General features: G+C 32.3%; 1 protein-coding gene across 1 annotated transcript; it reads right to left on the bottom strand.

Annotated features, from left to right (window-relative positions):
* On the bottom strand, positions 1-27814 carry LOC148601852 (uncharacterized). Its single transcript, XM_088554438.1, has 18 exons — positions 27742-27814; positions 27302-27442; positions 22470-22595; positions 21664-21789; positions 21016-21141; positions 20291-20425; positions 19098-19223; positions 16709-16834; positions 11959-12084; positions 10900-11025; positions 10407-10532; positions 7901-8026; positions 6755-6886; positions 5617-5742; positions 3273-3404; positions 2692-2820; positions 1202-1330; positions 1-101 (listed from the first exon to the last, which is right to left on the bottom strand). Exons 1-18 carry the CDS (start codon positions 27812-27814, stop codon positions 64-66), a joined length of 2169 nt encoding a protein of 722 aa, XP_088410564.1. The 3' UTR covers positions 1-63.

The following is a 27814-nucleotide window of genomic DNA, read 5'->3' as shown; positions in this document are numbered from 1 at the left end:
ATTGCTTTATTATTTTATGTGTTTGTACATTTTAAGTAAGTTTGTGTACACAATTAAGATTCTTCACAAAAACTCTGGATCTTCTAATGAGCCTGTTATTCCTGAAAAATATAAGAAGCAAGTGCTAGTAATAAAAATACAATTATTCTTCCAGGTAGTTTAAAACTATTTTAATTAATTAAGTGCAAATCTCTGTAAGAATCAAGCAGAGGGTGAAGAATGATATGATGAAACCCACATTTTTGAAAGTATAATTTGACTATTTGCACAATCAGAATCAAAGAAATTGGAAGATTTTCCATATCATGTTGGTAAATACAGTTATTATTTCATTGAAATGCACTGAAAATGAACATTTCAGAGAGTACAATTCCATTGAAAGGAACTAAGAAAGAGTAATCAAGGGAACCAAGGTTATAGCATAGCGGTGATCAAAAGAATGTAATCCAGGGACAAAGACCAGACATGGAAAACAGACATTCACAACAAAGAACATAAAGAAACTAAAATCATACATACAAAGTAACAAAAGTAAATGAGCAACTCGGACTCCAATAAAAACTGGGAGCATGGACCAGGTGCACCGGTAGGGTAAGCGTCCTCTGCTTTTCTAGAAACACCCGCCGAGTTGCTCATAAAAAATCAAGTCCGGGGTAGACAAACGGGGAAAGGAAAACTATGACCCGTTGAATACATCAGTTATCATGGTGCTGATGGATACACCATAACGATCCACGAGTTCATGATGACGACCATCAAACTTCTGTAGTGATGACTTCAATCTTGTAGCAAATTAATTGTTTCAGAGAGTATAACTCTGTCAAAAACTCTATTTTCAATTATACTGAAAAAACTCCTAAGCAAAACCAGTAATTCAGAGATCTAATTATGGTCTTTGCGAATATAGAAAGTATCCTTGAGTGAAATTTTCTTGTCACCGGTAGTTTTTTGACACGTATGTTGCTGATTTTTCCAATTTAAAAAAAATACACTTAACTGACAAATGATGCGTTACTGTAGATAGGATTTTTTGTGAAAAAAAAGTCTTTTTGATGTGTCCATGTTTAAATGAAATAAAGAATAAATTTTAATCCTAAACTGACTAAGGAATATGTGATATTACTCGATAATTACCTGTACAATGTACCATATAAAATCAATTACATTATGTGTTAGCTGTATAATGCTTATCAAAACTTACCATTGGTGCACATACTAGGTTGCTCGTCTGCGTTGTTTTGACACTCAGTTCGATCATTGCAAAACCATATATCATAATTACACTGTGAACTGTCACCACATCTTGACATTCCCAACGGACATGTTCTATCTAATGATAAATACTAATAAATATACATGTATAAAACATGTTTTGTTTAATCCAAAGGCGTCGGTTTCACAAGAAGTATTAAGTGTGAAATTGATAATAATGTTGCATGATTTTTATTCGGAATGCTACTTAAATACATAATTTTATTGACAAAGAACAAACTAGTAATGAAGGAAACCAAAGGTTCTAGCGGAAATCAAAATAATGTAATCCAGTGACAAAGACCAGACATGGAATACAGACAAAGAAAATAATGAACACAAAGTAATTAAAGACTTAAATACAAGAAAAAAAGAATAATAAAAAAAAGCAAAAGAAGACAAAAGAGGAAACGAAACTAAGGCACGTTGAACAAATTAGTTTTCATGGTGCTGATGGATACACCATAACTATCCACGAGTTCATGTTGACGAGCATAAAACTTTTGTAGGGATGACTTCAATCTTGTAACAAAATAACTCTGTTCCAGATGCCTAATTTAAAGAAGCTTAGCGCGATATAAAAAGTCTGCGTAGTTATGACAACTCCATACACAGGTACTGAAGGGATGTTGCCACAAATGAAAGAGTAATTAAGGGAACCAATGCTCTAGCGGAAATAAAAGAATGTAAACCAGGGACAAAGACCACCAATAGAAAACAAACATACACAACAAAGAACATTAAGTAACCACATGTAAAATAATGCATACAAAGTAACAAAAATAAATGAGCAATTCGGACTCCACTAAAAACTGGGAAAATGAACCAGATGTAGCGGTAGGGAAAGTGTCCTCTGCTTTTCTAGAATCAGCCGCTTGAAACAGTTGCTCATAAAAAGTCAAGTTCGAGGTAGACAAAAGAGGAAAGGAAAACTATGACACGATGAACAAATCAGTTTTATGGTGTAGATACACCATAACGATCCACGAGTTCATGATGACAAGCATAAAACTTTTGTAGTGAATAGTTTTCCTTTACCATCGATCTCTAAGTGTAGGTCAATATATGAGGCTGACTTCACATTGTCTGTAGTTTACTTTATCTCAAGTTCTTTGAGGTAAATGCGATGTGTGAAATCCCGAAACTAGGATTATTTAACGATAATACGGCATCTATATAGCGACAACTGAGACTTAAGGATGTAAGTAAACGAAGTTCTTTCTTTCGGATCATTGCCGACGGTTTGTTGAAAAACGCGCCCAAAGCACTGGACAGATATGTCGTCGATAAAAAAAAAAGTCAGCATCTTGAAACATTTTCTCCTGTAAATTTTGAAGATGATTTGGAATTTTATAATGAAAAAATGATTGACTACAAGAAAGACAGTCCTTTACACATACTGCACATTGTTGTACCCGGAGAATTTAAAAAAAAGCTTACTTTTTGTGCACAATTCTGGGTCTTCATCTGATCCATCCGAACAATCTTGATATCCAGTACATTGCTGTATTCTGTAAATGCACTGCGCACTCTCCTTACACATTGTCATACCTTTAGGACAAACCCTGTCTTAATGTAAAAGAGCGGAGAAATTATTTATAAAATTTATTTTCTTATCAACGAATCATAATTAATTTTGACATTACATAAATCGTGACATTTCATGCCATATTCAAAAGAAGGTTCAAAATTCCATGTTGTTTCATGTTCTTCGCTTTGTCACTTCATTTCTAATTTTAAAAGTTAAAAATACTTGTTTTACTGGCTCTTTTGTTTCTGTGTATTTACCTCCAGAAATACATTATGATCTTTTCAAGTAATGATATTCTTTGTGTTTATAGTACTCATTTATTTTTTAACCACAACAGAATAGTAATTTATCTTGTTTATGTATTTTCTAGATCACTAGTGTTTTGTTACCGTATACAGTATCACTTTTATATGTTCGATAAAATTAAGTTTTGCCGAAACAAATAAGAACCATGTTGATCCCTTTCATTTCGGTAAAATTTATGAGTTACTTTTTGAACATAACTCTTCCTTTTCATCTGATCCGTCTAAGCAATCTTTGTGAGAATTACAAAAATATGACGCAAATACACATTGTAGTCCGTCGTCACACTTCTGATAGCCAAGTCCACAACTACCGAAACCTGCAACATTCACAAAAATCTTATAACTCTTCAGACAAAATTACTTATTCCTGAATTGTCAATGTATGTAAGAGACATATATTTCATTTAAACTGACTTAAAATGTAAATTTTGATTTACTTTGATCTTACTTTTATTCTTTTTATTATTTTTCCTTTTATTGACGAAACGCTATATAAATCAAATCATAAATAAACAATTTTACGCTTGAATATTCTTAAAAATATGAATAATGTGATTTAGGGCTATGCCTATGATGATCGGTGCTCAGTTGTGCCCTAAAATAACATATATTGACGGCCGTTAAATCTAAATCTCTGTTTATGGTGCATCGCAATGTTATTATGGGTGATAACTCATTCGCTGAGGAGAATGTGTGTGGCTTTCTTCAGGGAAAGCTTAATACATTTCAACACAGCCAATAATTTGCAAATTATTGATAAATAAGTAATATAAAATCGTATCCATCGACGTATTAAAAGACACCTCTGCACTTGTGCAGTCGTCTACTTCCATGTCGTCTCACGTCCTTCAGAATATTTGTTAGTTATTCATTTTATATAGCCTAGCTGGCCGAGTTGTCTAGGGCGCTGACCTTTGTGTAGGCGGTTTTGCCATAGATGCCACAGCGGTACGAGTTCGAGTCCCGCGGAGGGAACGACCAAAAATTAGCATGGCAAATTTGACAGTTCTAACATTTTCAGACCCTTCTATAAGTTTACCTTATCTTCCCTGTATCAATTTGATCCTGATGGAGCAGTATATATATATAAACGTCTCAGAATGTGACGAGTCTATTCGCTACACTGCTCCACAAAGTCCAGCTCCCTAGACCACTCGGCCAGCTAGGCTATATAAATATATATGACAATGCTGATGCTCGGTCCATATAATGTGTACAATGAAATGAAAGGATGTTCTTGATATATTGTTCTCTTTATATGGTAATAGTCATCAGACACATTTAGCTTGTTCTTTAATCTTCGTGTAAACAAATTGTATCGTGTTGGAGAAAGCAGGAGTAGCAGTTTGTAAATTATGAAAGGAAATTGTGTGTCCATATTATCATCATTATAATAGTAGATGGTCAAGTATTACATCAGTCTAGTGAAGAAAATTATACAAAATATTTGATTGAGGCCACAATTCAAATGCGATATCTTTTGCATCGTTTTCTGGTACTAGCTGAGCAGACCAAATCCCGTTAATAGAGGTTTCTAGAAGAAGCTTACACTACCGGTGCAGGTGGTCAGCTCCCGTTTTTTAGTGGAGTCCGAGTTGCTCATTTTCTTTTATTACTTTGTATTATTTTGGTTATTTTCTGTTCGTTGTTGTGTATGTTTGTTTTTCATGCAGTGTCTTTGTCCCTGGATTGCATTCTTTTCATTTCCGCTATAATCTTGGTTCCCGTCTCGAGTTAAATGGAGGAAGGGTAATTAATGGAACAAAGATTGGATCGAAAATCAAAAGAATACATTCCAAGGATAAAGATACGACTGAGAAAATTGACACACACAACAAAAACATAAAATAGCCAAATTACCAGGTACAAAGAAACGAAATTAAAATACAAAAAAATACCAAATCATAAATATAAATGAGCAACCATTGGAACATAGAACAACATAGGCATCGGGAAAAAACTGTCACATATAATCTGACGTTGGTCTTGAGTATATGTCCGTTTTATCACGGTTGCAATGATATTTGGAAGACAAATTACTAAAGTTTATTATGAATTTAAAGTTATGTTTAATATGTGCGACCTATCAACGATTTTATACGCAGACAAAATTAACGATTCATTGTTTTAGTTAACATTTTGTCACAAAACAGACACAGTGACAATAAAAAAGTTCATTTAACTATGGGCGTGGCCTATAAAAGAGAGAAGTCTTGTTTTATTTACTCACAAAACATCATTTGTAAAACTCATTATCCAGTGAGATAAAATACTTAAAGATGTGCACAGTAAATGTAATTATTTGATCATATCGATATTGTTTATATGAAAATTATCACGCATCTCAATAATGTTGGTTTCGTTGTTGTTGTGTGGCGGGGATTTGTTTGTTTTTCCAAGGATTTGTTTTTACTGTTTGTCTGTTTGCTTTGTTTGTTAGGGTTGGGTGTTTGATGCCTTTAAAAGAGTAATTTATTCTTATAGTATAATGATAATATGTATGTTTTTGTGTTTTTGAAAAGCAAATACCTCTGCAGAAATTGGGATCCTCGTCAGAACCATCATTACAGTCCTCTAAACCATCACAGAGAGTCATCACTGCGGTACATAGTTTACCGTTTCGGCATTTCACATGATACGTAGGACATTCATAGTCTGCAAGAAATCTAAGCTACTTTCTTAAAATCTATATGTAATGTAAGTTTCTGTGAATGAAATAAATCATTTACGGATTCCTGCCTTTGTTTTTTTTGTTTTTGGCATAAATATGCAACAATAACAAACAATAAAGGGTTTTTTTTAAACGTTGACGTAATGTCTACACAACATGGTGTCACGTGGTGCTTGGAACTATAACTTGAAATAATACAAGTATTCATGGAGTTATTGAGATACACATTCATGCAATACTATTAGAAATTGATAAATGACAAAGAATGTCATGAGAAATGTTTAAAGGTCTAGAAGAAGATCTGCTGTTAAACAAAGATAAGAGAAAAGAAATAGTCTTTTCAGATTGAATGCATTGCATATGTTAAAATGAAACCTAGTATTAGTCGTATATATTATTGATCAAACATTGAATATGAATATAAGTTACTATACAGATTGTTTAGAAAGTTAAAATCATCTACATATGTCCTCAAAAAGAAAGCTATGTTATTTTTATGCTGCAACTTTCATCATTTGATAGCATTTTTAAAATTTATCCAAAGGTCAGCTAATTTTTGAACACCTGTGAAAAGGTGAACTAATATTTTTTTTTAAAAGCCAATCAGTTTCAGGTTGTTAAATAATATAATAATCGGTAAAAAAGCTTTGTGTGTCGTTTTTTTCTTGGCATCATATAATTAATTATGAATGTAATAAAATCTAGGTAAAGAACATCAGTGAAAAGGTTAAATTAACCATTATATATTCTTAGGCATTAAATTGCAGATGGTTGAAAAAAGACTGGTTAGAAAAATCTGTTTTTTATTTGTATCATATAATTATGATATATGACAAAATAGGTAAAGCCTCATTACAATGTATTTCCACCGAAACTAAAAAGGAGAGTATTTTGTTGTGTGTGTGCGTCTGCTCCGTATCAATATTGCTGTGAAAACAAATTTATTAGTTACATCAATAAACAAACAAATTATAAGAACAACCAATAATAACTTACCCTCACAAAACTCAACGTCCTGGTCACTTCCGTCGTGACAAAGGTGTCCGTTTCTGGTAGAACACATACTCATTTGATCGACGCATTGCAGACCGTCTTTGCATTTCGTATGACCAACTGGACAAGTCATATCTTCAAAATATGATCTTATATCAATTAATATGCCTAGAAAAAGTTTTTTACTACAGTCAATGTTGATAAGTGACACACGAATGCACATGTTCAAACCGAAATTGTATTCTTTGGATATATCTTTACGGTATGAAAATAAACATATTCGTAAACTTTTTGCGTTTTTGAATGTTTCGGTTTATGTTAACGTGGATAAGAAAAAAAAACGTTACAAAATAGTAGGATTTGATCGCCAGCAGATGAAGTAACTTAAGTAGTACTCCTTATGAAAATCAGACAGGAGATGATCCATACATATGAAATACCCATTGAGTTTTCTTTTATTACTTTTTCAGAAATAGTTACACACTACATAAACAGTCATAGTTTTTTATTTGGTTGTTGCGCTTTTGAGATAAAATTAATACAGATTGTGTATGAAATCGTCACTTGGAAGAGATATCGTTCTTGATTTTGTTTAATTTGGTTGATTTTAGTTTGAGGCGTATGGTTTGCCCAAAAATACAGATGTGAATACAGGAAGGACTATTGTTACGTTAAAATATAGCATGTGCAGACCAAATAACCATTGTTTGTTGTGGGTTTTTTCTACACTACAAACGACCTCTACCATTGGTAGTGCCTTAATTTCATATGGACTGGTACTTAACAACACGACACGAGCAGCACGAAAATTATTGAAAGCCGGAATGAAATCAGGTACTTCAAGAATGTAAGTATTTCACGTTTTCTGCAAGACCAATAGAGAAATGTGATGTTGAAAAAGTAAAAAAAAAAACATCATCTTTCCAAATGACGGCTGTACCTGTAAAGCGCTGATATTTCGGACGATAGCACTTTTGAAGCGACGTGCTTAACTCAGGATACAAAAACCCTTTTCAATAGGTTATTTATAATTTACTTTGGAAATTGATATAATGACCGCATAACCGTTTACTACTTTTCCAATAACGATGTCTTACTGGCACTACATTTTTATAAAACCAACCATTGACTCATTCACTTAGCTCTTACTTCTACAAAGTACTGGATCTTCGTCAGAATTGTCATTGCAGTTCGCAATTCCATTACACATATTCTCTTTATAAACACATTGTATACCGTCTCTACACTTTTGTCGCTGTTCAGAACATTCACGTGCTAAGAAGAGCAAATTCACAAGCAGAATTTAAAAATAACCTATGATTTTTTTTACACTTACTTTGAAAATATGGTTTTTAAGTTTGTACAGAAATAATCTTAATGAGCCAAAACAGCATGTTACATTATGCTAAATTTTGTCTTTGAGGGCTTTCTTTTAAATTGATGAAATGATTGGATATGTACACTATTCCATGAATTAAACCAATTAATAAGCGGATCAAATTTGTTGGTTTAACATACTGAGGTTATTCCATGATTAAACCTCTACCTGAAGCTCTTAAGTGGTATGAACTATCCATTAGCACCATTCCCCATTCACCATAGATAATTCCTCGTTACCCATCCACCCCCATAGAATCCACATTGAAACTGTTTTTATCAAATGTTTACTTCATTATTTTGAAGAACTTCAACATTAAAAAATGTTTTTTTTTCAATTTAATTTGATATGTTTATGAATAAATACTTTCAAAATTTATTTCCGCATCATCCCCATTCAAACTAACCATCCCCATTCTCAACCACACCATTCCCCATCCTCCATAGAATTGATTGCAAGCTTGCCCAGACAAGTACTGTACTTGCAATTCCAAATATTGTGAAAAGAAACAAAATAAACAAAGGAGTTGAAAATCCGTTTTATATCCCACAAGTTCTCATTACAAAATCTGAATATTTGCTTGTTTAATCAAAATTCAAGTCCCCAGTAATTACATGGTTGAAACAGACTGTCACTAGTTTTTGTGACCAAATAGAAAAATAAAACGAATTGCATTAAGTTGTATTTTGCCATTACCATTACAACATTTCGTAACGGGCGATTCAAGCGGAGATTCATTTTACAGTGTGAATGATCGAAAATTTTTACACAGGGAACATTTCGGTAAATCACTGGTATCTATATAATGATACAGTTACGTTTAGAAATCCGTTCTCGGCCCCAGTAGCCCATTTATAAATTATACTCTAGTTCATACCCATAATGGGCTTATTTTAAGTTTTCAGTATCATATACTTAGTCCAACAAATCAGCGTTTTCGAGATCGTATTGAATGAATTAGAAACTGTCTTGTGGTAAGAAGCTTGTTATATGCCACACGTTAATTAATAATATTTTGCTGGTATCTATACATAACAAATTGGTCACGCCTAACGAATGGGCACAATTAAAATATTGCAAAATACTAAGATCCTTTAGGTTTTGTTCTTTGTATTGGTAGAACCTCTAAGTGATAGATTTGGCTTCTTATTTCAATATTTGTGTTTGAGTACTTCTATAAACAAATAATGTTAATTTAGGTCTTCCTCTACATTTTATTTTAATGCTACCTTACTCATGAGATGCAACCCCCTGAAACATGTGTACAGCCAATCGTATTTCACAATATCATATAATAGGTATTTGTGTATTTATTCAGACTCATCCGTTTGGTATAAGAAATTTTGCTGTATATCTATAACTTCTTGAAATTAAACGAATCCTTCTGGACATATCCAATATTTTTAATACACAGCAAAAAATATCGACTTAATTGGTTCATTCTATATATAACCTGTACTTTAATCGATCATAGATAACAAACATGATGGTGTTATATGATAGATGTAGTGGGTTTGGATACAAATACAAGTTAGTTTCCAAACCTACTACATCCAAATCTCCGCTTTTTTACTTTAAGATATACGAACTTTAAAAAGTTTGAAAAGTAAGAGTCTTTAGTATCACACTTTTTGCGTTTTTGAATGTTTCGGTTTATGTTAACGTTGATAAGAAAAAAAAAACGTTACAAAGTAGTAGGATTTGATCGCCAGCAGATGAAGTAACTTAAGTAGTAGTCCTTATGAAAATCAGACAGGAGATGATTCATACATATGAAATACCCATTGAGTTTTCTTTTATTACTTTTTCAGAAATAGTTACACACTACATAAACAGTCATAGTTTTTTATTTGGTTGTTGCGCTTTTGAGATAAAATTAATACAGATTGTGTATGAAATCGTCACTTGGAAGAGATATCGTTCTTGATTTTGTTTAATTTGGTTGATTTTAGTTTGAGGCGTATGGATTGCCCAAAAATACAGATGTGAATACAGGAAGGACTATTGTTACGTTAAAATATAGCATGTGCAGACCAAATAACCATTGTTTGTTGTGGGTTTTTTCTACACTACAAACGACCTTTACCATTGGTAGTGCCTTAATTTCATATGGACTGGTGTTTCATAACAAAACGTGTAAATCTATATTGATTTGCAAGATTATTTGGTATAATTATAGTTACTACTTAGATAAGAGAATATCTCTGAGTATCCACTATTATATACTAATCAATTCACTACTTTACTTCCTTACAACGTTACGAGAGTAACACCTACCCTTGCAGACATCTGGGTCTTCGTCTGATCCGTCATTACAAACAAGGTATCCGTTGCACATTTCTGACTTGTCTACACATTTAAGTCCATTTCTGCATTTCATTTGATTATCAGGGCATATCATATCTAACAGAAAAAATAATACATTTTGACATAACGTAAGCCGACGTAGTAGAAAGCAAATGAAAGCAAATTATTTTGAATTGAATATGTTCGTTTTTATTTCTATGATACGTAATTCATGACAAAAACGATTGTAAACGATTCGACAATACATTTACACTTATTTGTATGCGCAGATAGCAATAATAATATTAATAGAAATACGAATATATGATGAATTGATCGATTGTTAATGGATAACAGTCATGATGTCGCTCTCTGTTTCTTTTGTGGAATTTCATGTTGCATCTTGTGTTCTGATTTTAAGTTTTCATTTGTAAATTTTGGCGTTATGTATAAATTGGAAGTGTACATTATAATAGCGTTCTACCTCTACACATTGTCTCATCTTCGTCAGATTTATCCTTACATCCATCGTGACCATCACAAAGCTGATACAAATCAATACATTGCTTTCCATCGGAGCATTTTTTTCTTCCTTTCCCGCACTCAAAACCTGAAGAAAAGAATATTCATTAATAGTTCTCGTTGGTACACGAGTTTCATAAATCTTGGTAAGGAAATAACATGGACCATTATATGTTTTTTTGGTGTTTTGTATAATTTAGATGGTCAGAAAAAGCATAAACGTTTTTTCGTTATTGCATTGGCAACCTATTACAAAGTAATGGTTTCGTTCTATGAAATGACTGTGACCATATGTCATACAAAAGCTCCGCACTGATATTATATATAAGAACATTAATACTTCAAACATTTTAATTATTTCTTAATCATATCGTTCGCACATAAATCAAACACTATCAGATCAAATTGATACAGGGAAGATAATATAAGCGTAGGAGGGGCTGAAAAATTCCCAACAGTGTTACAACTGTCAAATTTGCAAATCCCTCTGCGGGTCTCGAACTCTTACCGCTAAGACATCTATGGCAACACCGCCTTGAGAAAGTCCAGCGCCTTACACCCCTTGGCCAGCTAGACTATATAAAAATATAGCTTTCGCTGGCCGGGTCATTTCTCCTCGTCTAAATCTAAGGTTGTAACATAGAACACGATGTATGGTATTACGGGACAGCTCATCTGTTGTTATGTAGGATGGAGAATTATATTAACGAAATCAATATTATTCATACGTCTCAGAATGTAGACTCCTTCCGTCCACGGGCCTCGTAGACGAGTGATATAGGGTATAGGATATGGGATGCTGCACTTTTTGCAGGCGGTGTTGCCATATGTTTAACAGCGGTACAAGTTCGAGTCTCTCCGAGGAAACGACCAAAACTTTGTGTAGCAAATTTGACAGTTCTAACCTCGTTGGGAATTTTCAGACTCATCCATGCTTTTGTCCATGTTATACAAAAAGTTGTTATTTATGAGAAAAAAGTTTTTTTGTGGTATCAGCATTCTGCAGTTCCAAGAAACATACTTAAACATTTCTGTTCATCTTCATCTGATTCATCGTTGCATTGTGCATATCCATCACACATCATATCTGCCGAAATACACTGTAAACCATCAGCGCATTTTATATATCCTTCTTGGCAGACGAACTCTGAAGGAAACAAAATAACATTTTTATTGTTTACATATACAATTGGAGATGTGAAATGATTGCCAATGAGATAGTCATCTATCAAATGCCAAGTAATTAACAATTACAGGTCACTTGACTACAGGTTCCTAGCTTGGGGCAGCCCGAATATGTGGTGATGAGTTAAACATGTTTGTAAGCGCTCCGTACCCCCCCTAACATAGGACAGTGGTTAGATATTACAACAATAAAACAAACAATAAAAATTGGTCAATTGCGGATTTACAATACCGGTATGGGATAAACTTCTAACTTGCCCAATCCCCCATTGCCCAATTTCCAATTGCTCCATCCCTATTGCCAAGTACTAAATTCCCCCATTGCCCCATTGCATCATACTGCAAAACATTGGAAGTTTTTATCTTGAACTTTTGAGATCAATTCAGAATATCAACACCTTAGCAAATAGGACAAACTTCAACAAGCTGTACCAACCTCGAAAGACTACTCGCTTTTTTGCAAGCTAGTTCAAATTTAAAATCAACTAATAAGTATACTTAGTTTTCTCAGACAAAAACATCACTGTATTGACAGGAAGTATGTCGAAATGTAGTATTGTTCATATCATTTAATTATATAATAACCAATCTATTCTTTCTTCAAGCGATAAATACTTTTAGCTTTTGTTTACGCATTTCTTTACTTCAACAATAAGACTAATTGTTAATTTTTTTGATCGTTTATTCTATTCCTGAATGAGCATTTTAGCAATGAACTGCAACCGAAAAGCATTTCATTATATAGGCCTCAAATGGAAAAGTTCCTCTCGAAATTCACGTCACTAAATGTTATGTCCTAAAAACGAAAATGACTAGTGATACACGTAAATGTTGCAACTATTGTTTGACTTCAAAACTGCAATGGTACGATATATATTATGGTTGAAATCGCATGATATATATTTCGTTGTAATGAAGGGTGCAATTAAAATACGGAATATATCGTTGTTTTTCTAAACTGGTTTCAGAGATAATTGACGGAGACTTCATTTTATCATTGCTACACCACGGACTTGGAATATATTTAACCACAATAAATATAAACCCAACATTCATTTAAAATAAAATATAGATATGCAATATGCAAATCTGAAAAAAAGTTATTTTCGCCTCTTTCGTTGTTGTTTTGTTTTAATCATCCTGTAATCGATTTATTTGCAAGTGGCTTATCTGAACCTTGGTTTTTTTCACCAGAATCACTTCGTTTGCATAAGGGTATTTGATGTCACTTTGTTCACTTGACGAACATAATTGAATTTGCCACTGTATCTCATACCCCAATTGAAAGTTATTGTTTCAATTATTAGTTTAATTTTAGAACGGTTAATTGGTGCCCTTCTGGTGTAAGGGTCATCTTAAATCCAATGGAATAAGTATAAAAACGTACCAAAATTAAGCGAAAAATAGCCCAACAAAGCAAATTAAACATTTTTCTGTCTGATGCGGGGCATACTATAAAGGAAAAAACTTCAAAAATGTTATACTTTACCATACATGTTCATTTTCTTTGAACAGCTTTTTTCCACTAAATTGCCATAACTCGACTTAACTCGCGCTAATAGAACCTTATACGACAGAGAACGAAGGAAGAGAGGAATGATTTATATTTTTGTCTGCACTTTGTTATTTGTTAGTCTACATACATGTACAAAATATACAGTCGTACAGGGTTATAAACACAATATTTGGACATACAGGTTTACCTTTCCAGGCAATATAACGTCCGTCCTTTTTTATCGGTGATTTTGCTTTTTTCTTCAATATTTGAATCACGGAAAAGATAGGTTTCAGTTTAGAGATGCAGTATATCTTGTATTGATTTCATACGGTGTAGGAAAATATCTGTTGATTCAATTGTGTCCGCCCTAGTTCAGTGGACGTAGTACTCGTCTAAGGTGTACATGCAATGAACAGTAGATTGAATTTCCATTTTGCTGTTTGTTTTGTTGTAATTATTCATTTCTTTTTGTTTTGTTGTAATTATTAATTTGTTTTGTCGTTTTTATCAATTTTGTTTCGAAAGCTCAAATTAACTACACGTTTTATTTGTGTTTCACACGACAATCTAATGCAAATGTTAAAAAAAAACCAACGAAACCACACTTCGGTTATTATTATATGTTAATAAATATATAATTTCACATTGGCCCTGTTATAGGTTTGATGTCTGTCATATTGGTCGAGTGGGTCGTATTGGTCCCGAGGCATGATGGCCAATACGACTGTCGAGGCCAATATGATTGACCAAAACCTATAACAGGGCCAATATCAAATTACATATTTATTGATAATTTTATTAACCAACTCAATAAGATGATTTGTAGAACAGTTGTTTTCGTGTTTTATTAAGAACATGCAGGTTTATTTGCATTAATCCGTCTCAAATATCCTTTTTATATAAAATGGAAGATCTTTTTGTGTTTCTGCAGCTTTTAGTACTTGTGATCAAAGTTCCGGAAATAACATAATTCTGAAAGCACACTTTAGATATACAAATGTGCAGTTGAAATTATATTCTGCTTTTTTGTTTTAGGCATTACAATAGGGTTGCCAGATGTAATAAATTATTGGTTTGCATATCATAGTTATGTTGGATTCCTTTTTTTGTTTTCTATGTGCACATCCTTTCATTCTAGTTTATATTGTTACATAATGTATGTTTTTATATTTGGTCTGAAGCTCCTTAGAGCTTGTGGTTATATTTGAATGATATGCCAAATCAAAATCAAGTTTTCTTTCCTTATTCTTCTTAGTTTGTTTATTTGTTTGGTTAATTATATACATGTTAGGTACATATGCATAAATAATTCAGCAGGATAATGAAGTGAATATATCAAATTCAAAATGGCGGTAATAATTTATAATACTGATGAGTTATCAGTAATATATACCATCTGCTTGTTTATGTCAAGATATGTGAATACATCACTCATTATTGCATAAATGTTTTGGATATTAATTAGGCGCCCATTTTATAAGTTTGTTATGACCTTTTTCGTCCGAAGATACACAATGTACTGAATGTTACATGTCAACATATGTATAACATGCTGTATTAACCGATGACTCTAATGTCACCCCAAGTGCCACCGGCCCGTGAGGGATATAGATCGAGGGTTGATTTTAACATCTCATGTTCATTATATCATACATTTTAACCGTATTTCAAATATGATCTGTGAAGGGATGCGTTATAAGTATTCAATATATGTCTAGGGGTGTGGTATAGGATATGCTATATAGGTCTAGAGGTGTGATATAGGGTATGCGATAAAGATCTAGAGGTGTGATATAGGATATTGTTTATAAATGGTTTCCTTGCCTGTTCTGGACGAAAGCGAAGTTTCCAAGTTAGGAAATCAAAATAATCTTCATTTTAGCATGCTAAAGGTTTTGATATTTCCACAATAAATTATGATTATTATATCTAAATATAATTATATACGTAGATTAAAACAAATAGTTTAAACACCGCGTGTAGGAGCATTTTGAAAAAAAAATATAGACTGTTTTTGCAGAAAAAAAAAAAAAACACCAGAAGGCAGCAATGCCATTTTGCGACTGGACCTTAAACTGAATATGCTGTTTTCCCGGTGTTTCTACAACTCTTGTACTATCCTTATTCACACTCATTGTCTTCAAATATTGTGTCTATGATAGGCTGATCGCGAGCATAAATCCTGGATTTTACAATTTCACGTCAGAGACTTGCAGATTTTCCTTAATTTTTTTCATTGTTACTCTACTCTATCTAAATTTCTCATCTAAGCATATACATTGTAAAACTCCATAGAAGAAAATGTGAATAGGAATTAATGTTCTATTGTGTGAATGTTGTATGTTTCAAAGGTGTTAAAATTTTAGTCTACATTTCAGATCGATTTTATTTCTCTCAAATTTCTGCGGTTGACAAAAACGAAATGTTTCAATCAGATGTGCATTAAATAAGATGTAGATATCACCCCTTTACTGTGATTATGTGTATAGATGCAACGACAAGGCATTTTCAATATGTTCCCATATTTTTCTTATTATCTCAGTGAATCATATACCGTCGTAACAGAACGAAAAATACATAAATGTATGCACATATGATACTACTTGATTTCCAGCCTAAAAACGAATTAAAGTCCCAGTTTGTAAAGCCATTACATTTATCTTATGTAACATGTATTTTCAATGATGTAGAAAACATCAAAACCTAGTGGAAGTATTATTCCTGCTATAATTACAGTCTTAGTGACTTAAGAAAACATGCAATCTGTAACAGTTGTCATTTTAGTGGAGCTCTCTAATAGTGTATTACCACACCATGACTTGGTTAAATCTTTTATAAAACTGGACATAAGAATTATGTTATCAACCATATGTGCTTGAAAGAAAAATATTCTTAACAGATAATGACGGTCTCCTGGTAACTGCAAAGATCACCAGGCCCTGTCAGCTATTGTAGCTAAATTTAGAATTGATTTGTTGACAACATGTTGACCCACTAGACAACCAAGAAAATGTTTGCTAGCATTAATGTCTGCATAATTAAAAGTCACCCTAAATAAGTAAATAAATTAAAGTATTTATACATGAACCTTGACACATATCTGCACTTTGATCTGAACGATCAGAACACTGAGCATGACCATTACATCTGTCAGCTTCAAAATAACAACCTCCACCGTCTACACATCTTTGATATCCTTCATCACATGGAATGGCTTATATAACATTAACATAGAACAAATATATAAATATTTTAAATGTTTTCAGAAATTTATTATGGTACTGTGCGTGGTTGTTTAATAAATTATGATTTTCTATATTTTTAAAGATTTGTGCATTTTTATCTTTGAATCCGTTCGAACTTCGAATGTAGCATTATAAAGGCCTTTCTGCGAAGTGTGTTAAATAGCCGAATATTATTTTTTTATTGTTAAAACATGCCTTCTCCTTGTAAACCAAAGACATTCAGAAATTTAAAAAAAAACGTATTAACAGCTATCAACATTGGTTTTAACTTTTTTATTTTTTTCATTTTCAATGTAAATAATTATATTTATCAAACGATTGTGTGGAAAGTTTGAATGAACACGCTTAAATATCTCAACAATAAGTATGTGTCAAAGACTAATAATCTTAAAACTTCTGAAACCAAAGTAACAATTCTGTCGCTGTCAATTGATACTAATTTTTATAATGGTAAACATATTACACTCGATAGCAATCGATTTGGTACGCGTCCTCTACTTTCCTAGAATCACACACAGAATTGCATATAAAGTCAAGTCTTGGTGTACGAAAGAGGACAGGACAATTGTTGAACAAATCAGTTTTCATGGTGCAGATTGATACACCGTAAAGATCCACGAGATCAGGATGACGACCATAAAACTTATGTATTGATGAATTAAAGCAGAGGACGCTTACCCTACCGGTGCACCTGGTCCATGCTCCCAGGTTTTAATGGAGTCCGAGTTGCTCCTTTGCTTTTGTTGCTTTGTATGTATGATTTTAGTTAATTCATGTTTTTTGTTGTGTATGTCTGTTTTCTATATATGGTCTTTGTTGCTTGATAACATTCTTTTGATTACCGCTATAACCTTGGTTCCCTTGATTATTCGTTCCATCTTGTAGATAAAGATAGGTTTTACCACAAAGCCAAGAATAGAGTATAGGCAGAATTGGGTGACGGCAGTTCACAGCAGTCGTTTCTCTTACTTGACATAGGTAGGTGTGTTAGCATTTTAATCCACAAGAAAAGACTTTGATGGTAACTAAAGAATTACTTTAATCATAAGCTGAGCTTTAGCTTTAGATCTGAACTATTACAGATGCAATTGGAAAACAAGTCCATAATGGATACACATTTGTTTTGAACAGTACAGGAAAACATATTGATTGACTTTTTTAATATGTAGTTTTTAGATAAAATTAGATGAAGTGAATACACATCTTATTTTTACTTAATTGAAACTATGTGCGTACGAAAACTACTCTACCCTCTATATCTTAATTCTATATTTACTGACCAGCTGACTGTATAGCTGGCATTCATACTATAAAATCTACCAGGAGTAAGGATTTTTTTGATAGTAGTAAAGCAATTAAATAGCTACTACATCTAACATGGTGAATGCAAGGTCATACATCCACTATCGACAAAAAATATGGAACTGTAAGATTTAATATATCTGTATATGAAGATAATAAGTAATAAATTCTTATCCGTCTCTTTTGTAAATTATGCCAAAACTGAGAGGCATAAGCAAACCTCTGTTTTAGACAAAACATGTAATATCATGATAAGATTTTTTTTATCACATTTGTCCTTGTTTTTGTAAGATTTCATTTAAACTTTCCAAATAATATCTTAACAAACCATTGACTGTATTTCTAATGCAAAATCTAGTAATTATTAATAAAATTTCGTTGATCTGTACGGTGGAGGCATACATTAAGAGTAAAAAAGACAATATATAATGTGTGACCATCTTACACTTCGCAGAAATGCCCAAGCAAAACTATGTTCAAATTTAGGGAAGCGATTGCAAAAACGACAATTATGCACAAATCATGTTATCCTTTTGAGCCTTTGACAATTGCCTTCGAATTATGAAAATCGCAACACGAAAATCTTCTACGACAGGCTTTAATCGAAGAGCCCTTTTAAATACCTTCAAAATGATAACAAATTCAGACGTGTGTTATTTTGGTCTAATATACCCTAAAATAAGCAGTTTTTGGATTTTTTTTCACTGCAAGGTATTTTAGGCTTTCTGTAGGAGAAAAATACAGAGAAAGCGTGAATTAGGCCGACGATATACGATATATAATTATACCTCCATAAAAATAATATATAAAAAAGGAAAGTTAAGGATAAATGATTAGCTCTTTTATATGCAGTTGTAATTTGAATAACTTTATACAATTTTACGCTTTCTTTTCTATAAAGTCTACCGCTGTTATACAGGAAAAACTAACCTTTACAGAAATCAGTGTCTTCGTCACTCTGATCAACACAATCATCCTCACCATTACATAACTTGTATTTAGCTACACATTGCAAGCCATTCCGACATTTCACACTACCATCGGGACAGGTATAGCCTAAAATGTTATTATAAAAAAAAATATCGGAGCACTATTTCATCAATGCTGGGACTTGTTTTTCTGCCTTTCCGGATATGGAATTACCATATTTAAGATCACATGTTTAAAACATAACTGTATAATCGAATCAAAATGACTTCCAAACCTTTTTACTTGTAAATTCATAGGACAGGAGTTGGTAGAAATATTTAATTAAAAACCGTCCATAATTGCTAGAAGAAAACGTAAAAAAGTATAGAGTAGGCTAATATTTTTTTAACTATGAAATAACCAGCGCTCTAATGAAACGGTAACTACTAGTTATAATTAAAGAATATAACAATGATTACATTTACTCTTCATATCATCAAAATACGTAATTTCATTGGATAACCCGCTTTACAAAAGAAGTTTCATGAGTGACGAAACACATTTCTGGAGCTCTTTGTATAGGCCAATTTTACATTTAAGATGTTTTATTGATTATAAGATTTTACTGATCATTGTGTATTTTCCATGTGTTCCTTGAGATAAAAAATGTATCAAATGTAATTATAGGCTTGTGCATCTTAAAAAAACGGCCCATGGTAACCCCTTATATAATGAAACATCACAAATGAAACATTTGATTCTTCAATAAATATTACCCAATATAATATGTTACAACTTTTGGATAGAGAAACAAGTTCAGGAAGAAAGTTTTCAATTTTCTGTCAGATCAAACTGTTTCTTGGTAAAACACATAAATGTACAAGCCAATTACATCCCCGAAAAATATATTTTTGGTTGGGCGGAAGCGACGAAATGGAATAATAGTGTGTGTATGTGGTGTGAACTAAACTGAGTTGAGAAATAAATAGTGGGTTTATTTATTGTTTTGTATACTTAGATAAATCATACTAGTTTCATATTACTAAAATAAATAATGACGCGAAAAAAAAAAAATGAAATAAAAAAAAAAAAAAACAACAACAACAACAACAACAACAATAATAATAATAATAATAATAACAACAACAACAATAATAATAATAATAATAATAATAATAATAATAATAATAATAAAGCAGTTCCTGTATCATTACCTTTACAAAATTCTGGATCTTCATCACTCTTATCCCTACAGTCAAAAGAGTACGGCCCAATGTTGCATATGTTATCCTTGTTCACACATTGCAATCCATCTTTGCATTTTGTTTGACCTTCAGGACAGGAGTAATCTAGTAAAACGTAATTTGTTTGATACAGCATTTACAAAAAATAAGTAGAATCTAAATTTTATATCATTGTCCATTGGTGTTAAATACATGCGAATTAAATAATGCGAATTTCGATGTGCACGGGTTTCAAGGGGTAACCTTGTAACAGAAACATAAGAATCACATATACATACATTAAGATCTAAATACATATATATGAATAATTGAAAGGCAAGTCATCTTAAAGTACTTCTTAACCAACAAGAAAAAAAAACCCGTATAGATTTTATGGCATTATCCAAATTTTGTTAATACCTGATGAAGTCTAGAAACAAGCATCAAAGCGTTGGTACATATTTGTAGGTTAATCTTAGTTGAATTGCACTGTGTCCTTATATAAACAGTCAGTATACATCTACGTCAGGATGATTTTTTGCAATTGCTTTCTTTATATTTGTTGAATGTATTTGACCAAATTGAGAAAAAAATATGTGCCACCCATAGCTTACACAGAATGATACTTATAACATAATAATAGGATGCAGGTTTATAATGAATAAATATTCTACTCCTCAAGAACAAAAGTGAATATAGGCATACAACATTCTTACTTTTGCAGTTTTTCTCATTTTCATCAGAACCATCTATACAGTCAATAAACCCATCGCAAAAATAAGTCCGAAGCTCACATTCTACACCGTTATCACATTTCCTGTAGATATCTTTACATTTGTAATCTAAAACCACACATCAACAAAATTGTAACATTTTCTAGACAAAGTCGGTGCATAGAATAAAGCAATCTAAATTAACCGAATATCCGCTATTTTCGTGTCGAGACATTAAACTAAAATTTAAGCTGTCCAGAGTATAACATTATATGAATTGAGAAACATTTGCAAATGCCATGGTTTCGGTACATTTCATGCATTTGAAATAGGAAGTAATATTTGACAGAATAAATGCGAAAAAAGAAAACAAACAATTAAACACACACACACACACACACACACACACACACACACACACACACACACACACCGATTATTACAAAATTTACAACCATTCGAAATGTTAGACTGAGTAATTTGAAAGGAAATAACATCCCTCAAAAAGTCCTTTTTTACACTACACAACAAACAGTTGCTAAAATACATGCGGTGTCAATGTGCAATGAAGCGACATGTTTTGGAGTTCATTGCATTTAATTTCAGAAATGTGTGTAAATATTAGTAGTAATTATTATCAACATCTCTTACCTTTACAAAATTCGGGATCTTCATCAGAGCCATCTTTACATGTCACAGCACCGTCACATTTTTCTCTAGGATACACACAACCCACTTGATCATTACATTTGACCATATCTTCCTCACATTGTAAATCTTAAACACATTAAATACCAGTACATATAAACTTCAGACATTGGTAATTCATTGTATAGAACATGTACTATATTTTCACATAACAATTACTATTTCTGTATTCAGATCCCGCACTTTTGAGAAAATCAAACATTTATCGCCGACTAAAATCAACCAAATCAAACCAAATCAAGAACGATAACTTGCAAAGTCCCAATTATATGTATACTTTTTATCTCTAAAGTGCAACATCCAAATGAAAAATCAAGACTTATAATGTGATCAGTAACTGTTTGTGAACAAGAAATATAACTGAATTCGGTGGGTTTGTTCACGTGGATGAATCACCTCTTCTCTGATTTTCATAAAGACTGTTACTTAATTTGAAAACTAAGTTTTAAAAGGAAATTATGAGTACTAAAATAACCACAATAAGTACGAAAATAAATTACACCTTATATCATTTTTTATTTTTATTTTGTACATGTTTTCTTTTATTTTATTTGTGTTTTTGATGGAAAGTGTTTAATTTGCGTTGACATGAACTGGACTCCTGAGTAGATTATGCACAAAATAAGATAGCGTTGAGCTATTTTTTCCATCCAAAATATGAATGAAATAAATGACAAAAAATATTAACTATATTTATTGTATATTTTGTGAAAAGCTGTAAAAGCGTTTTGCTTAATAGAAGCTCTCACCTTTACACATCTCTATGCTGTCGTCAGAACCATCATTACATTGCGTGTATTTATCGCAAAGAGAATATTTAGGAAAGCATTGTATTTCATCAAGACACTTCAGTTCCCAACGAGAACATGGCAAAACTTAAAATAAAAACAAATACTACAATACGTAAGAAAACAAGACGTCTTATTTCAGAAAGGAACTTACAATTTTTAGAACAAAAAGATAAATGAAAATAATCAGAGCACAACATAGCATTCCGCCAAACTTAAGAAAGCATATTTTTTCTGCATTGACTACTATTTTAAAAACAAAGCAACAACCAAAACTTATACAAAGAATAAAAAAAACAATGATGCTTTGAAAAATTAATTGATTTGATAATAAAATGTATTTGCTTGAGTTCACTTGGAATCATTTAGTAGACAGTATCTTTCGTATCCAAGGTGCTACAGAAATTTCCCTTTACAAAGCAGAACAAATGTTCTAATTGATCGTTTAAAGTACGGAGACAAAAATGATGTTTTCACCTCAAGTCCAAATATCATTTAATTGTTTTTCAACACATGTTATTGACTAGAATTAGACAGTATATCCAGAATCTATGGAGGGGAATCGTGTTCCAAACAAAAAGTCTGAACATAATGCAATTTCGGTCAAACAACATTCATGTTACAAAGCCAATTAAACAAAAAGAAAATTGATATTGCAAATTTACCAAAAAAAAAAAAAAAACGGATTTTATGTTAATATACATTTGTATAAGTTGATAACTTAAAAAATACATTTAACAGTGTTGATTTTACTATGAAACTGTTCAGAATATAGTTTTCATTCGGTATGCAACCCGACTCAGCATCTTTTTCATAAATTTCTCCACAAGCATTTCTACATTTAAAAATCTACAATGAATCGCCTCTTTTGATTGGAAGCATTTGGGCATGGTTTAATCGAAAAACGGGGCCTCCTGAATCATATTTGGAAGTAAATCTGTACATTTGAGGAAAAGGGGATAGAAGGTAACTTTTAGGGACAATAAAAATGAAGTCGACTGCAGTTACTGACATCCCAACATAGCGTATAAAAACAGACGATCAATTTCTTTAATATTCTTTATTCTACATCTTCAATGGATTAATCACATGAATATTCATTATTGGAAGAAATCTGAAGCGTAATCCCTTTCTTTGATTAATTCGACGATCTATTGATAGCCAAAGATGACGGTAACTGCGTTTTAGTGTATAGTGACTTCATGATGTCGGTGACGACGGATTTTTTAAGATGATGATATCTTACAAAAAAGCGTTATAATACGTGTAATTAACGAAATTTCAGCTAGTTTTGCAGACTGCGGTCATTACAAATATTTTGTTTTCTACATTTAGTAATATTTAAGTTTTGACTGTATAAAAAAAAAAATAACATAAATATAGAAATGAACAGCTAATTTGTATTTATTCGCTTCATATGATATATTTTGCATGTTTAGATTTGACATGTTTTAGCAGAATATGCCATCATTAATACTGAAAAATGTATAACGGTGATGCCAGTCAGGACATGCATTGGTCTTCTTAGCAGAGTTGTTTTACATTTTGTTGGCTTTGGTAACGCACTAGGTCATTAATTATACGACCAATGAACGATAGCCACCTAAAAATATTTTTTGTATTTTTATTTTAAAATTTGTCTATTTACTTTTACGTTTTATTCATATTTAGTTTCATTTTTACCTTATAAACTTTGCTTTGATTCACCTATTCATTATTCTTATTGACGTTCAATTTGAGCCCCTTCATAATATATATATATATATATATATATATATATATATATATATATATATATATATATATATATATATATATATATATATATATATATATATAAGAGGGTCTGAAAAATTCCCAACGATGTTAGAAGTGTCAAATTTGCGAAGCACCTCGTCGGATTAATCTAGGGCTGTAACTTAGTACACGATGTATGGTAGTACGGGACAGTTCATCTAGGTGTTATTATGTAGGATAGAGGATCAAATTAATGATGCATGTCACAACAAATCAATATTATACAACGTCTCAGACCCTGCCAGCGAAAGCTATATTTATATATAGCATAGCTGGCCGAGTGGTCTAGGGCGCGGGACTTAGTGCAGGCGGTGTTGCCATAGATGTCACAGCAGTACGAGTTCGAGTTCGGCGGAGGGAACGACCAAAAAATTTGCTTCGCAAATTTGACAGTTCTAACATCGTTGGGAATTTTTCAGACCCTTCTATAAGTTAACGTTATCTTCCCTGTATCAATTTGATCCGATGGAGCAGTGTAGCGAATAGAGTCGTCACATTCTGAGATGTTATATATATATAATGTAATTCCATGTATTATAAGGTTCAACTGTCTTTAAAACTTTGTAACCGTCCGAGTAGTGTTAGCTAATTCGAGTACTAGTTTTTGAAATTCATTCCAAAATGTTACATTGAAAATATTGTGTGTTTAGATGTTCTCCAGTCAGCTTTTCAATCTCATCTCCACAAAATAATAAATCTCTTTTCTTATTCAACTTTAAGTGTATATTCACATATTAAGTCAATAATGATTTCGTACACATGCATCATATCCTGTATAAGTTGCTTTATAGAATATTCCCTAAAACACTTTATTAACACAAATTCATTTCAATGACACAAGAAAATTTGCATTTGAAATCAGTTTCATGAAATTTTATCATTAATGTTACGATTGTGATATTATTAATACTGTGTGTTAACCGAGTAACATTTGAATGCTTGGAATATGATTAAAAGAGCGTCATTTTTGGTGTAGAATAAAACTTGGTTATTGGTTTGTTGACGAAAGACAGTATATTTATAAATGTAACTTAGTAGAGGTAAGTACCTTCAAGTAGTTTTGTTTTGGCTATGTGTCTGTCTGTTAAAACATTTTACACAGCTGACTTGGAGAAAGTAATTGTTGTTGAATACTTTTATGTGCCCCAATCTTTCATCATTACTATAACTTACATATATTTAGGATCCTACTAATTTTATTCAATTTATTATGTCTAATAAGGGGGAGAAATATCATGTGCTTTAGCCCCGCTATTTATTATTAGTAAACTCACTATCTTTTGAATTATAAAAACCGTTTTGATAAAACGGCACATATCTACAGGCATTGGTATGTTTGGTATAAGAAATTTTGTTTTGAAAATGTGCATACCAGGCAATTATTGAGTTGAAAGAAATTTGAATTCACCGTAAGCTGAAACTGGTGTAAAAGGGTTTGGTGGAGAGTATTTTCACTCCATAACCAGCAAGAATGTGTTCACGCTGTAATAGGCAGATTCATGCAGAACATATTCGCACTAGAAAAAAGGCAAACATATCCTAGATATATAGAAAATAATACATGACAAAATCTGTATTCCTATGCAGTATCATCACGAGATACCAATATCAGCCGGAGAGTCATTTTGCTATGCATTATACGCTTTAACTTGTATTTAAACAGGAACATAATAGTGATATTTTGATAGCTATTCCTTTGGTCTAGTTTTGATGCTCAAGTACATTTGATTTTTCTTTATTAAAACTGTTGTATTTCTGCCTTTAATTGTCTTTTTATCTTTTTTTTCCACATAATAATTACAGTCTACTGTGGGAATAAATCCCGAGAAACGCTGAATAAAATAACATTTGAGAAATCCAATTAAGGGCGCGAAAAAGGGTGTGCGATAAAGGTTAGGTATGTAATGAAAGGTAAAGGTTGTGACCTCAAAATGCCTGAAACTGATGAACAACAAATGCTTGATCAGATATTAAAAACCTCCGTATTTGGTACAAATCATATGATAAAATACTACGTCATTCGGGTATCTTTAAAATAAGGCCTGGTATCCCAACTTGTATTGTATATGAAACAAACAGGCATTTGTGTTTTTTTCTTCAACTGTTTATAAAGACCAAAGTTTATGATACACTAGGCGGATCTAGAGGTTAGTGTTTGTGATGAATATTTCGCCTCTCTCTAATAAATGCTTGAAGATTTTTTCCTTTTCCAGGTGGATCTCGGTCCGCCATTTGTATAATTGCAGCCAACGATCCAGAAGCTCAAGATCTACATGCACGGTGTAACGTATAATATGTCTTATCTGCTGTTTCTGGCATGATTTCATATTTACACCACATACTGTTCCCAATACAATGCGCACTTCATGAAATCTTATTTTTATACAAACCGCCGATTAATAAGCTGGGATGCATACGTATAATGCATGTAACGGGCGACGATTTTGTATACTTGAATTAAATGTAGTCTTATTTGATGCTTTTCTTTTGTTTAGGTTTTTATTTTGCAAAATCAGATGAGTTCCTTGATCAACATCATCAATAAAAAACGCCCCCTTTTTAAGATCTACATAAACAAGTGACCCCTCTTTAATAGCTAGTTGACAAAATTAACCCCTCTTAGGAATGAACAGTCCACAATTGTATTTGCAATAGATCGGTGTAGTATACAGAAACGATACTAATACACAATATGTACTCTCACAAATAAAGAATTTAGAATTTAGGAATTTCACAATTAATGCACTTGGGTCCCATCAGGGTGTGATTTTAAGGGGATGTGATTTAGAATAATATTTATTCATATTTTGGCGACCCATCAGTTCATAAATGAAAGAAAAATGGGTAACTGAAAATAATATAGGTGTTGATGAGTGCGGTGGTAGTATAATTCATAATTCCACATGGGTATGGAAATAGGCTAAACCAAACACACGCCCTTCTGTTGCACAAAAAGAATGATTTTATTTTAAATTGTACGTAGCCATTTTACCTACCTCTGCAAAGGTTTTCATCCTCATCTTCACCATTTAAACAATCATTCCATCCATCACAAAAAGACCATCGATACACACACGATGAACCGTCTGTACAATTTCGACAACCTTCGAACACCGGATTAGAAGATGAACCTGTATCTAAAAAGTCATAAGAAACTACGAAATCACATCATTATATCGGGTTGACAATCCATTTGACGCTTACCGGATTAAACTCTCTTGAATTGTTACGGGTGAAAACTTTCGTTTTTTGTTTTCCGTTTCATTTTCTTTTCTTCTGAGAGTATATATTGCAGGCGCATTAGTTTTTTCTCTGTGCCGTTTTCTTTGCCTTATTTTCCGGTTTTACATGTAATTTAATTACACATTGTTACAATTTACCTGCTGTGCATAGATGGACTATTGTTATGACAATGTACATGTCAAATTATTCTTACCTTTAAAGAAAATGATAAGCAATACTTCAACGAATAAGCATAACGTGGTACTAAAGCGAGTATATGTCATCAT

This window comes from Perna viridis, chromosome 12 (genome assembly GCF_037379345.1).
Source record: "Perna viridis isolate PV_CMFRI_1.1 ecotype Kerala chromosome 12, ASM3737934v1, whole genome shotgun sequence".
NCBI classification, from domain to species: Eukaryota; Metazoa; Mollusca; class Bivalvia; order Mytilida; family Mytilidae; genus Perna; species Perna viridis.
The sequence above is the reverse complement of the archived record's forward strand: the minus strand, read 5'-3'. Positions and strand labels throughout refer to the sequence as shown.

What these genes read in the sequence shown, in the direction of transcription:
- LOC148601852 (XM_088554438.1), bottom strand. Translation starts at nt 27,814, where the DNA reads ATGATGACATATACTCGCTTTAGTACCACGTTATGCTTATTCGTTGAA. An exon ending in AGATCCCGAATTTTGTAAAG is followed by an intron (nt 21,142 to 21,663) that starts GTAAGAGATGTT and finishes GTGTGGTTTTAG; the next exon opens with ATTACAAATGTAAAGATATC. An exon ending in CCCAGAATTGTGCACAAAAA is followed by an intron (nt 1,331 to 2,691) that starts GTAAGCTTTTTT and finishes ATTTATCATTAG; the next exon opens with ATAGAACATGTCCGTTGGGA.